The sequence below is a fragment of the Oncorhynchus clarkii genome, unplaced genomic scaffold (genome assembly GCF_045791955.1).
Source record: "Oncorhynchus clarkii lewisi isolate Uvic-CL-2024 unplaced genomic scaffold, UVic_Ocla_1.0 unplaced_contig_9001_pilon_pilon, whole genome shotgun sequence".
Lineage (NCBI taxonomy): Eukaryota > Metazoa > Chordata > Actinopteri > Salmoniformes > Salmonidae > Oncorhynchus > Oncorhynchus clarkii.
In genome coordinates, this window is record NW_027258154.1 from 33,791 (window position 1) to 47,500 (window position 13,710).

The 13,710-nt window shown below is 44.3% G+C and overlaps 1 protein-coding gene across 1 annotated transcript in view; it reads right to left on the minus strand.

Moving 5' to 3' along the window:
- Positions 1 to 9,085: 9,085 nt before the first annotated feature.
- Positions 9,086 to 13,710, minus strand: part of LOC139395870 (hyaluronan synthase 2-like) — a 30,043-nt gene continuing 25,418 nt past the window's right edge. Inside the window, exon 4 of the mRNA XM_071143181.1 lies at positions 9,086 to 12,137. Within this exon, the coding sequence (XP_070999282.1) occupies positions 11,202 to 12,137 (936 nt within the window). The 3' untranslated portion in view covers positions 9,086 to 11,201. The remainder of the gene's footprint in view (positions 12,138 to 13,710) is intronic.

A 13,710-nucleotide genomic window follows, 5' to 3' on the forward strand; every position in this document is an offset into this window, starting at 1 on the left:
AGGGGAAAGACAGACTGTTTTATCAGGGAGGGGAACAGCAGGCTGTTTTATCAGGGAGGGGAACGACAGACTGTTTTATCAGGGAGGGGCACAACAGGCTGTTTTATCAGGGAGGGGAACAACAGGCTGTTTTAGCAGGGAGGGGAACAACAGGCTGTTTTATCAGGGAGGGTAACAGCAGGCTGTTTTATCAGGGAGGGGAACAACAGACAGTTTTATCAGGGAAGGGAACAGCAGGCTGTTTTATCAGGGAGGGGAACAGCAGGCTGTTTTATCAGGGAGGGGAACAACAGGCTGTTTTATCAGGGAGGGGAACAGCAGGCTGTTTTATCAGGGAGGGGAACAGCAGGCTGTTTTATCAGGGAGGGGAACAACAGGCTGTTTTAGCAGGGAGGGGAACAACAGGCTGTTTTATCAGGGAGGGGAACAACAGGCTGTTTTATCAGGGAGGGGAACAACAGGCTGTTTTATCAGGGAGGGGAACAGCAGGCTGTTTTATCAGGGAGGGGAACAACAGGCTGTTTTAGCAGGGAGGGGAACAACAGGCTGTTTTATCAGGGAGGGGAACAGCAGACTGTTTTATCAGGGAGGGGAACAACAGGCTGTTTTAGCAGGGAGGGGAACAACAGGCTGTTTTATCAGGGAGGGTACCAGCAGGCTGTTTTATCAGGGAGGGGAACAGCAGGCTGTTTTATCAGGGAGGGGAACAGCAGGCTGTTTTATCAGGGAGGGGAACAACAGACTGTTTTATCAGGGAGGGGAACAGCAGGCTGTTTTATCAGGGAGGGGAACAGCAGATAGTTTTATCAGGGAGGGGAACCGCAGGCTGTTTTATCAGGGAGGGGAACAGCAGGCTGTTTTATCAGGGAGGGGAACAGCAGGCTATTTTATCAGGGAGGGGAACAGCAGACTGTTTTATCAGGGAGGGGAACAGCAGGCTATTTTATCAGGGAGGGGAACGACAGAAGGCTGTTTTAGCAGGGAGGGGAACAACAGCAGGCTGTTTTATCAGGGAGGGGAACAGCAGGCTGTTTTAGCAGGGAGGGGAACCACAGCAGGCTGTTTTATCAGGGAGGGGAACAGCAGGCTGTTTTATCAGGGAGGGGAACCACAGCAGGCTGTTTTATCAGGGAGGGGAACAGCAGGCTGTTTTATCAGGGAGGGGAACAACAGGCTGTTTTATCAGGCAGGGGAACGACAGAATGCTGTTTTAGCAGGGAGGGTAACGACAGAAGGCTGTTTTATCAGGGAGGGTAACAGCAGGCTGTTTTATCAGGGAGGGGAACAGCAGGCTGTTTTATCAGGGAGGGGAACGACAGAAGGCTGTTTTATCAGGGAGGGTAACAGCAGGCTGTTTTATCAGGGAGGGGAACAGCAGGCTGTTTTATCAGGGAGGGGAACAGCAGACTGTTTTATCAGGGAGGGTAACAGCAGGCTGTTTTATCAGAGAGGGGAACAGCAGGCTGTTTTATCAGGGAGGGGAACAGCAGGCTGTTTTATCAGGGAGGGGAACGACAGACAGTTTTATCAGGGAGGGGAACAGCAGGCTGTTTTATCAGGGAGGGGAACAGCAGGCTGTTTTATCAGGGAGGGGAACAGCAGGCTGTTTTATCAGGGAGGGGAACAACAGATAGTTTTATCAGGGAGGGGAACAGCAGGCTGTTTTATCAGGGAGGGGAACAACAGACAGTTTTATCAGGGAGGGGAACAGCAGGCTGTTTTATCAGGGAGGGGAACAACAGATAGTTTTATCAGGGAGGGGAACAGCAGGTTGTTTTATCAGGGAGGGGAACAGCAGGCTGTTTTATCAGGGAGGGGAACAGCAGGCTATTTTATCAGGGAGGGGAACGACAGAAGGCTGTTTTAGCAGGGAGGGGAACGACAGAAGGCTGTTTTAGCAGGGAGGGGAACAGCAGGCTGTTTTAGCAGGGAGGGGAACCACAGCAGGCTGTTTTATCAGGAGGGGAACAGCAGGCTGTTTTATCAGGGAGGGGAACCACAGCAGGCTGTTTTATCAGGGAGGGGAACAGCAGGCTGTTTTATCAGGGAGGGGAACAACAGGCTGTTTTATCAGGCAGGGGAACGACAGAATGCTGTTTTAGCAGGGAGGGTAACGACAGAAGGCTGTTTTATCAGGGAGGGTAACAGCAGGCTGTTTTATCAGGGAGGGGAACAGCAGGCTGTTTTATCAGGGAGGGGAACGACAGAAGGCTGTTTTATCAGGGAGGGTAACAGCAGGCTGTTTTATCAGGGAGGGGAACAGCAGGCTGTTTTATCAGGGAGGGGAACAGCAGACTGTTTTATCAGGGAGGGTAACAGCAGGCTGTTTTATCAGAGAGGGGAACAGCAGGCTGTTTTATCAGGGAGGGGAACAGCAGGCTGTTTTATCAGGGAGGGGAACGACAGACAGTTTTATCAGGGAGGGGAACAGCAGGCTGTTTTATCAGGGAGGGGAACAGCAGGCTGTTTTATCAGGGAGGGGAACAGCAGGCTGTTTTATCAGGGAGGGGAACAACAGACAGTTTTATCAGGGAGGGGAACAGCAGGCTGTTTTATCAGGGAGGGGAACAACAGACAGTTTTATCAGGGAGGGGAACAGCAGGCTGTTTTATCAGGGAGGGGAACAACAGATAGTTTTATCAGGGAGGGGAACAGCAGGCTGTTTTATCAGGGAGGGGAACAGCAGGCTGTTTTATCAGGGAGGGGAACAGCAGGCTATTTTATCAGGGAGGGGAACGACAGAAGGCTGTTTTAGCAGGGAGGGGAACGACAGAAGGCTGTTTTAGCAGGGAGGGGAACAGCAGGCTGTTTTAGCAGGGAGGGGAACAGCAGGCTGTTTTAGCAGGGAGGGGAACAGCAGGCTGTTTTAGCAGGGAGGGGAACAGCAGGCTGTTTTAGCAGGGAGGGGAACAAAGGCAGGCGGTGCGTTTCGTTGATTCTAGGTTCCAGTTCCATCTGTGATTTTATTAACGGCAGCAGGGTAAATATGACTTCTCTGAATGTCCTGTTGGTCATGAAAGACTAATGACGACAGTCAGTAAATAATTGCTGTCGTGGGGAGGGAGGGTCTCTTCATTTGTCTCCGTTTGGACCATTCCCCGCTGAGCGAAACAATGACACAAATGAAATAAAACACATGTTTATTGTTGGGAGGCAAGAGACAAAACCCCCTGGAGATAAGTGAACAGGACATCTTGACAACAGACATTGAACGGTAGATGACATTGAATGGTAGATGACATTGAATGGTAGATGACATTGAATGGTAGATGACATTGAATGGTAGATGACATTGAATGGTAGATGACATTGAATGGTAGATGACATTGAACGGTAGATGACATTGCATGGTAGATGACATTGAATGGTAGATGACGTTGAACGGTAGATGACGTTGAATGGTAGATGACGTTGAACGATAGATGACATTGAACGGTAGATGACATTGAACGGTAGATGACATTGAATGGTAGATGACATTGAATGGTAGATGACATTGAATGGTAGATGACCATGAATGGTAGATGACATTGAATGGTAGATGACGTTGAACGGTAGATGACATTAAATGGTAGATGACATTGAATGGTAGATAAAGTTTAAATAAAACATAAAAAATAATAAATGACTCTAATGTAACTATATAAGCATGTGGGAAGCAATATTTCTGTGCTGAATTTAACACAGCTATTAAGACTCAGATCGTATGGCCTTGGACAACCTTTTCTATGTGGATAGATGTTATCTATTTATTTACATATATACTCTCATTAAGTATGTATTTTGACCTCTCAAAACCATGGTAACTGATAATGTTATAGTGGCCAGCCATATTTGGGTGTCTTGAGGAAAGAGGCCAAATCTATAAAATGTACTGTAAGGACATCTAGATTCCTAACAATTATTCAGTGCCTTATTCACCTAGCCTGAGCGTTTATATCTTACAGTAACCATGCTCTAGTATGTCCCAAATCTAATTGTCTTATTAAGGCCAACAGTTGTAATGAACATTGAAGTCACAAGTATAAACCTAAAAAATAAATTAATTCAGTGGAATTCATGTAAGGTTGACCTAGTGTGTACTGTAGATTAATGTAGAGTTGACCTAGTGTGTACTGTAGATTAATGTAAGGTTGGCCTAGTGTGTACTGTAGATTCTTGTAGGGTTGGCCTAGTGTGTACTGTAGATTCTGTATACCCATTGGTTATCTGGAATGGTATACTCCTATCCTGTATATCCATTGGTTATCTGGAATGGTATGCTCCTATCCTGTATATCCATTGGTTATCTGGAATGGTATGCTCCTATCCTGTATATTTAACACCAATTCTAGCCTCATGCTACAGTGTTTGGTTAGAGTTTGGCCTCATCCCAAATGGCACCCTATTCCCTATCTAGTGCACTACTTTTGACCAGAGCCGAGATAAAAACAAATTAAATGTAAATAATTTGAGCACCCAGTGTTTAGTGGGGTGGCCGTGGTTCACCGTGTGTGCACTATATTGAACTGTCTGTTTTCCCTGTGCCTGACTTCATACTCACGACACCCAGTACGTTACACCACTCATAAATCTACACCAAATACCTCATAATGACAAAGCAAAAACAGGTTTTTAGCATTTCTTGCAAATGTATTAAATATAAAAAAACGAAAATATCAAGTATTCAGACCCTTTATTCAGTACTTTGTTGAAGAACCTTTGGCAACCTTTGGTCCTTCTACAAGCTTGGTACACCTGTATTTCAACAGTTTCAACGATTCTTCTCTGCAGATCCTTTCAAGCTCTGTCAGGTTGGATGGGGAGTGTCACTGCACAGCTATTTTCAGGTCTCTCCGGAGATGTTTGATCAGGTTAGAGTCTGGGCTTTGGCTGGGCCACTCAAGGACATTCAGAGACTTGTCCCGAAATCACTCCTGCGTTGTCTTGGCTGTGTGCTTAGGGTCGTTGTCCTGTTGGAAGGTGAACTTTCGCCCCAGTCTGAGGTCCTGAGCACTCTGGAGCAGGCTTTCATTCAGGATCTTTCTGTACTTTACCTCTGTTCATCTTTCCCTCGATCCTGACTAGTCTCCCAGTCCCTGACAGGTTTCCTCCAGACGTGAGGCTTGGCATTCAGGCCAAAGAGTTCAATCTTGGTTTCATCAGACCAGAGAATCTTGTTTCTCATGATCTGAGAGTCCTTTAGGTGACTTTTGTCAAACTCCAAGTGGGCTGTCATGTGCCTTTTACTGAGGAGTGGCTTCCGTCTGGCCACTCTACCATAAAGGCCTGATTGGTGGAGTGCTGCAGAGATGGTTGTCCTTCTGGAAGGTTCTCCCATCTCCAAAGAGGATCTCTGGAGCTCTGTCAGAGTGACCATCGGGTTCTTGGTCACCTCCCTGACCAAGGCCCTTCTCCCCCAATTGCTCAGTTTGGCTGGGCGGCCAGCTCTAGGAAGAGTCTTGGTGGTTCCAAACTTCTTCCATTTAAGAATGATGGAGGCCGCTGTGTTCTTGGTACCTTCAATGCTGCAGAAATGTTTTGGTGCCCTTCCCCAGATCTGTGCCTCGACACAATCCTGTCGCTGAGCTCTATGGACAATTCCTTCAACCTCATGGGTTGGTTTTTGCTCTGACATGCACTGTCAACTGTGGGACCTGATATAGACAGGTGTGAGCCTTTCCAAATCATGACCAATCAATTGAATTTGGACTCCAATCAAGTTGTAGAAACAATTCAAGGATGATCAATGGAAACAGGATGCACTTAATTTTCAGTCTCATAGCAAAGGGTCTGAATACTTATGTAAATAAGGTATTTATGTTCTCTATTTTTAATACATTTGCAAATATTTCACTTTGTCATTGTGGGTATTGTGTGTATATTGATGAGGAAATAGTTTTAACTTAATACATTTTAGAATAAGGCTGTAACGTAACAAAATGTGGAAAAGGGGGAGGGGTCTGAATACTTCCTGAATGCAGTGTATCTTGTTTTGCAACAACATGCAATGGTTTGTCTCTGACATGAAACCACGTAGTGATAGGTTTTAAACACACCTGTCTGTCATTCAACAACCCCGTTCCATGATTAGATGGCGAAAACACACCAATCTCTTTCATAAATTCTTTAAACAAAAAAAATTGAATTTACGAAAGATTCAGAAAATGCATATATACAGTGGGGCAAAGAAGTATTTAGTCAGCCACCAATTGTGCAAGTTCTCCCACTTAAAAAGATGAGAGAGGCCTGTAATTTTCATCATTGGTACACTTCAACTATGACAGACAAAATGAGAAAAAAAATCAGGAAAATCACATTGTAGGATTTTTAATGAATTTATTTGTAAATTATGGTGGAAAATAAGTATTTGGTCAATAACAAAAGTTTATCTCAATACTTTGTTATATACCCTTTGTTGGCAATGACAGAGGTCAAACGTTTTCTGTAAGTCTTCACAAGGTTTTCACACACTGTTGCTGGTATTTTGGCCCATTCCTCCATGCAGATCTCCTCTAGAGCAGTGATGTTTTGGGGCTGTTGCTGGGCAACACGGACTTTCAACTCCCTCCAAATATTTTCTATGGGGTTGAGATCTGGAGACTGGCTAGGCCACTCCAGGACCTTGAAATGCTTCTTACGAAGCCACTCCTTCGTTGCCCGGGTGGTGTGTTTGGGATCATTGTCATGCTGAAAGACCCAGCCACGTTTCATCTACAATGCCCTTGCTGATGGTAGGCTTTGTTACTTTGGTCCCAGCTCTCTGCAGGTCATTCACTAGGTCCCCCCGCGTGGTTCTGGGATTTTTGCTCACCGTTCTTGTGATAATTTTGACCCCACGGGGTGAGATCTTGCGTGGAGCCCCAGACCGAGGGAGATTATCAGTGGTCTTGTATGTCTTCCATTTCCTAATATTTGCTCCCACAGTTGATTTCTTCAAACCAAGCTGCTTACCTATTGCAGATTCAGTCTTCCCAGCCTGGTGCAGGTCTACACTTTTGTTTCTGGTGTCCTTTGACAGCTCTTTGGTCTTGGCCATAGTGGAGTTTGGAGTGTGACTGTTTGAGGTTGTGGACAGGTGTATTTTATACTGATAACAAGTTCAAACAGGTGCCATTAATACAGGTAACGAGTGGAGGACAGAGGAGCCTCTTAAAGATGAAGTTACAGGTCTGTGAGAGCCAGAAATCTTGCTTGTTTGTAGGTGACAATTACTTATTTTAAACCATAATTTACAAATAAATTCATAACAAATCCTACAATGTGATTTTCTGGAAAAAGTTGAAGTTGTGTACCTATGATGAAAATTACAGGCCTCTCTCATCTTTTTAAGTGGGAGAACTTGCACAATTGGTGGCTGACTAAATACTTTTTTGCTCCACTATAGCGTTTTGGAATGAAACTCTTCACATCTAGAACATTCACAACAGCCAATGTGTTCTTTAGAGTCTCAATGGCTTCTAGAATGGTTGAGTTATTCAGTCCCACAGATCCTCATGGTATATGTATCAGCTGTACTGCTAATGATTCCACTGTGCAGAGTCTGGCAGCTCTGACCAAGAACTGGAGCTCTGCATGCAGGAGAACATGACATGAGTTACATACATTCATTCCCACAGACAGAGGGGAATAGCTCCAGCTCTGAGCGCTACTTTAATGCCTCTGGCAAAGCTGGGAATGGCGTTTCATTGCTGACGCACTGCAGACCCTGGGTTCAAGTAGTATTCCAAATCGTTCACATAGTTTCAGCGTTTGCTTTAGCCTGCCTGGAGTGCCCGATGGGCGGGGTTTTACACTTTTGGAATGACTCCATTGGTTCCATTTTGCCAGGCAAGCTCAATCAAACATAGACAAAGTATGTATAAGGATTTCGGATAGTTTTTGAACCCAGGTGTGACTCACTGGGGGACTTGGCTCCGATGTTGCCCACATGTGCCGTTCTGGATGTATGACTGGGTCTCTCGGTCTGTTACTACAGTGAGGTAGCTAGACAGAGAAAACACAGCTGGCTTGGTGGCTGTGCATTACTGAGAGAATTCACGTGTACTTTTTCTTTCCATGACCCAACCAACCAGGAAGAAGCTGGATTTCTGTTTTTTACCACCTGTTGAAAGTGGTATAGTACAATGTTGTGGTTCCAGTTTTCCCCTTATGGTCTGAGACAAGCGTTTTCATTACAAATGGAACACTATTCCCTATATAGTGTACTCTTCTTGACTTGGGTCGTTTGGGAGCCATGTTGGAGACTGGACAGAAATACAGCAGAACTCAGGAGGATTTTAACAGCAGGTGTTCAATCCAATGTTAGTCTAGGAGGACTTGAACATGTCATTTTGTGTGAGTAATAACCTAGTTCTGTACTCTGGAATGGGCTGTCTTGAGTAATAGAGTATTGAGTTAGAATTCTGTGGGAGAATTCTGTGAGAGAATTCTGTGGGAGAATTCCGTGAGAGAATTCTGTGGGAGAATTCCGTGAGAGAATTCTGTGGGAGAATTCTGTGGGAGAATTCCGTGAGAGAAATCTGTGAGAGAATTCTGTGGGAGAATTCTGTGAGAGAATTCTGTGGGAGAATTCCGTGAGAGAATTCTGTGGGAGAATTCTGTGGGAGAATTCCGTGAGAGAAATCTGTGAGAGAATTCTGTGGGAGAATTCTGCTTTAAGAAAAATAAAAATCTTCCCCATTAATACCGTGTGATGTATCTCATTCAAAGTGAACCTCCTGGATGACCTGGGAAGATCAGTGAGAGGATTCTTATGGAATGGCCAAGTCTAGACGACTGATTTCACTACTCTGCTACAGTATACTAAAACGTTTGTGTGTACAATAAATAAGCTTCTCTGCCATGGCAACTCTCCACCCCGTGATACTTGTCTGGAGAAAGGCCCTCTATTCTCCAGATTCAGCTGTCTCCATTGAAACAATAAAACACAACAGCAGCCAAACAGCAACATCCGCCAATGTAAACCTAACACTACTACGCTAGTGAGAATGTCTCATTTTATGTGCAAACAAGTGTGTTTTACTGACCATCAGTGTTATAAGACACGAGGGAGTCACACATATTCATTATGACAGAAGTAGTATTACAGATCAATGATGACAACTTTCTAGACATAGTAAGACATCATTTATTTATTGTTTGGCACAACACAAAAGTGCTTCATGATAATACTACCCATGATCCCAAAGTCACGGTTCAATATTCGGTCTGATCAATTCTAATAAAATGGATTAAAATGTGTTCTTAAACTCTCTAAAGAGTCAATAATCAATAATCAATACTCTGGAATAGATCATTACATTTTTGCGAAAATGTATCTTTTGGGATTTTAATCTGATGTGGATTAACGCATTGTTTATACAATTTTCAGAACGCATCATGTGACGAATGTCCTCATGTGAACTCGTATGAAACCTTGAAACCTATTTCAGGAAGTCCTACAGTAAGGCAAGAGGTGGTCAAAACCGCCGCCTGAAGAGATACTGCGTGGCAGGCTTTTGCTCCTGCCCTGCAGTAACAGTTAGTCTGGTCCCAGATCAGTGTGTGCTGATCAGTAGATTAGAGTGTGTTAGAGCTAGCCTGGTCCCAGATCAGTTTGTGCTGATCAGTAAATTATAGTGTGTTAGAGCTAACCTGGTCCCAGATCAGTTTGTGCTGATCAGTAGATTAGAGTGTGTTAAAGCTAGCCTGGTCCCAGATCAGTTTGTGCTGATCAGTAAATGGGAGTGTGTTAGAGCTAGCCTGGTCCCAGATCAGTTTGTGCTGATCAGTAAATTATAGTGTGTTAGAGCTAGCCTGGTCCCAGATCAGTTTGTGCTGATCAGTAGATTAGAGTGTGTTAGAGCTAGTCTGGTCCCAGATTAGTTTGTGCTGATCGGTAAATTAGAGTGTGTTAGAGCTAGCCTGGTCCCAGATCAATTTGTGCTGATCAGTAGATTAAAGTGTGTTAGAGCTAGCCTGGTCCCAGATCAATTTGTGCTGATCAGTAGATTAGAGTGTGTTAGAGCTAGCCTGGTCCCAGATCTGTTTGTGCTGTCTTGCTAATTTAGATTTGCGAAAGGCTATGTTAAGATTAGGGCTGGAGCAAAATCCTGCAGAACGGCTACCTCTCCAAAACCAACGATGGTCTCTATAAGGTCTATTATGAAATGTATATTATCAAATATATAATTATCTATAAACCACAGAATCTTCTTATAAATATTGCTGGTTTTCTCTCAATGTACATTAAAAAAAACACAGGTTAATCACCCTTCTTGTATTCAATAACTTATCCCTAGAATTGCATTTTATTGTTATCATTGCAGACAAAAACCCAGCTGTTAACTTCACATTTTTGATCAGATACACACATCATTGTTATAACAGTTGAATGCACAATGCATTTTTTTTCTCTCCATTTTATATAAAAAAAAATGAATGAAAATAAAGAATCTTTGGTGTTTATTAAAGCAAAAATAGAATTTAAAAAAAGTCTATATAAAAAGGCATTAAAATATAATATGTAAATTACAAAGTAACACGTCAACAGATACAGCATGGCCAAAGAACTGAGAAATTCCAGCTTTGACTTTCATTAACAACTGTGTATAAAAAAAAGAGGACAAATATGACCAAAAAAACATCATAAATTATGTTATAATCGAGAACGAGCCATTTTCTGGGTGCTTCCCGATCACTCACTCATACAATGAAAAGCATACCCACTGAGGTATTTCATCTTCAAATGACTCTGTCAAGCATTATGCACAATGGGAGTGAGACTTTAAAAGTGCATAGACATTATGCACATCATCTCTGTGTATCTATGTGGAAAAACAGGATGTCCATTTGGTGGTTTTCCATTTGGCAAAACACATCACCAACAAGTGTTTTTTTACCTCATCATCATAATATTTCAGAAGGAAATATCTGTAGTTTCTTGTTGCAGTCAGTCACAGCAGCAATGATATCGCTCTTCTGGCATCGTCACTTCACGTCACCTGCCGAGAGTCCAACAATCAATGAGCAGTTTGAGATTCTTCACTTTGTAAACGTTGAGAGGGAGCATGTCTACGTCTCGAACTGCACCCTGATCCGTAAAAAGTGTGTTACTTTTTTGGCCAGAACCCCGTATGGACCCTGGTGAAAAGTAGTGCACTATACAGGAAATAGAGTGGTGTTTAAGACCCAATCGAGGAGTTTCAGTGGAGGAGGAGGAGGAGGAAAAGAGGAAGATGTCATACATCCAGCACCATATCATACTGCTGTTCTTTCTTCCTCTTGCCACATTTAGTGATCAGTACCATGTACAACGTCAAGAGCATGACCCAGTAGCTGGCGTACACTATCGCACCAACGATTAAGACTATCTTTTCAGAGTCTGGAAAAGGAGAATCTTTTCTGGTTTCCTGGACGACCGTATAGATAATGCCAAGGAAGAGGATGGTGAACCAGACCGATATGGGAACGAGCCCTACGAAGTTAGTCACGATCGTCTTCCTCCCTGACGTGCCCCAGCCAGCCTTGTTTATGGTGGCGATAGCGAACATCTTGGCCGGTAGCAGACTGGACATGTACAACACTGAGTAGAAGGACATGAAGACCATGACAATGTTGCCCCTCATGCAAGAGGCAAAGGAGGACTTGATGAGGGCGACCGCCTGGACGATCAACAGGAAGAGAAGGATATTCCAGATCCTCCCCTGGTAGAACAGCTGTATCGCCGTGGCGATGAGGAAGAAGGGGAAGAACCCGGTGATGACAGCCTCGTAGGTCATCCAGAGGTGGTGTTTGTGGAACCACATGGCGTTGTAGAGCCACTCTCTGAAGTAAGACTTACTCCACCGGGTCTGCTGGTTCAGCCAGCGCAGGTAGGTGATGGGGGTCTCGGTCAGGCACTTGGACCGGGCTGTGTACTTGGTGGCGTAGCCCAGGCTCAGCACGCGGTTGGTCAGGTGGCGGTCGTCGCCGAAGCTACAGTGGCTGCCCATGAAGGTCTGGTTGTACCAATCCTCTATGAACTCGTGGAGCAGGTTGTTCCTGTACATTCCCAGTGGTCCGCTGATACACTGGACACAGCCGAAGTAGGACTGACACGCTCGCTCGATGTTGAAGGCCATCCAGTAACGGACGCTGCTAAGAAACGAGATCCAGGACTCGTATTTGTTCAGGATCTGTGGAGGAAGAAAGACACATAGGGTCAGGGTATTTAAGTTGGTTAACAACTGCTGTAAACACATTCTATAGTGTCAGCATAGCAACCAAACGGCACAATCGTGGGCAATTGGTTTAAGGACCCCTAATTAGCAAAAGAAAATGCTATCAACTCTCCCAGAGCTCATACAAATGTTCCACCTATCAACCTGCTATTGTGTAGAATTCTCACATGGGAGTAATCAATGTAAGCCTAAGGTATAGGCTAACTCAATTTTGTCGAGGAATGTCCTGTTGTGTAGATACATTTTTATAGTTTGTATTATTTGGTATTCGGGGAACTTTAAATGAAATAAGGGCAGATTTGGTCCTCAACAACAGTGTAGGCTTAACCATGAGTCTTACTCTTGTCCAGAATACTTTACAGGATCATAAAAGAAAGCACTAAAGCTTTATTTTATGCACTGAAGCTTACTTGTTGAAAAAGCTATCAAAATACTTTTACTAGGTTTGTGTTTATTTCTTTGTAGCTTCTTAGATGTGGGCCGTAAAGGCATCAACATCACTACATCGTTTAATAAACCACAGGGTGAGAAGATTCTTAACCCGGAGCAACTCAGCTTAACCCGGAGCAACTCTGAAGATTCTCTCAGCTCAACCCGGAGCAACTCTGAAGATTCTCTCAGTTTAACCTGGAGCAACTCTGAAGATTCTCTCAGTTTAACCCGGAGCAACTCTGAAGATTCTCTCAGCTCAACCCGGAGCAACTCTGAAGATTCTCTCAGCTCAACCCGGAGCAACTCTGAAGATTCTCTTAGCTTAACCCGGAGCAACTCTGAAGATTCTCTCAGTTTAACCCGGAGCAACTCTGAAGATTCTCTCAGCTCAACCCGGAGCAACTCTGAAGATTCTCTCAGCTCAACCCGGAGCAACTCTGAAGATTCTCTCAGTTTAACCCGGAGCAACTCTGAAGATTCTCTCAGTTTAACCCGGAGCAACTCTGAAGATTCTCTCAGCTTAACCCGGAGCAACTCTGAAGATTCTCTCAGTATAATCCGGAGCAACTCTGAAGATTCTCTCAGTTTAACCCGGAGCAACTCTGAAGATTCTCTCAGTTTAACCCGGAGCAACTCTGAAGATTCTCTCAGCTCAACCCAGAGCAACTCTGAATATTCTCTCAGCTCAACCCGGAGCAACTCTGAAGATTCTCTCAGCTTAACCCGGAGCAACTCTGAAGATTCTCTCAGTTTAACCCGGAGCAACTCTGAAGATTCTCTCAGCTTAACCCGGAGCAACTCTGAAGATTCTCTCAGTTTAACCCGGAGCAACTCTGAAGATTCTCTCAGTTTAACCCGGAGCAACTCTGAAGATTCTCTCAGTTTAACCCGGAGCAACTCTGAAGATTCTCTCAGCTCAACCCGGAGCAACTCTGAAGTTTCTCTCAGTTTAACCCGGAGCAACTCTGAAGATTCTCTCAGTTTAACCCGGAGCAACTCTGAAGATTCTCTCAGTTTAACCCGGAGCAACTCTGAAGATTCTCTCAGTTTAACCCGGAGCAACTCTGAAGATTCTCTCAGTTTAACCCGAAGCAAC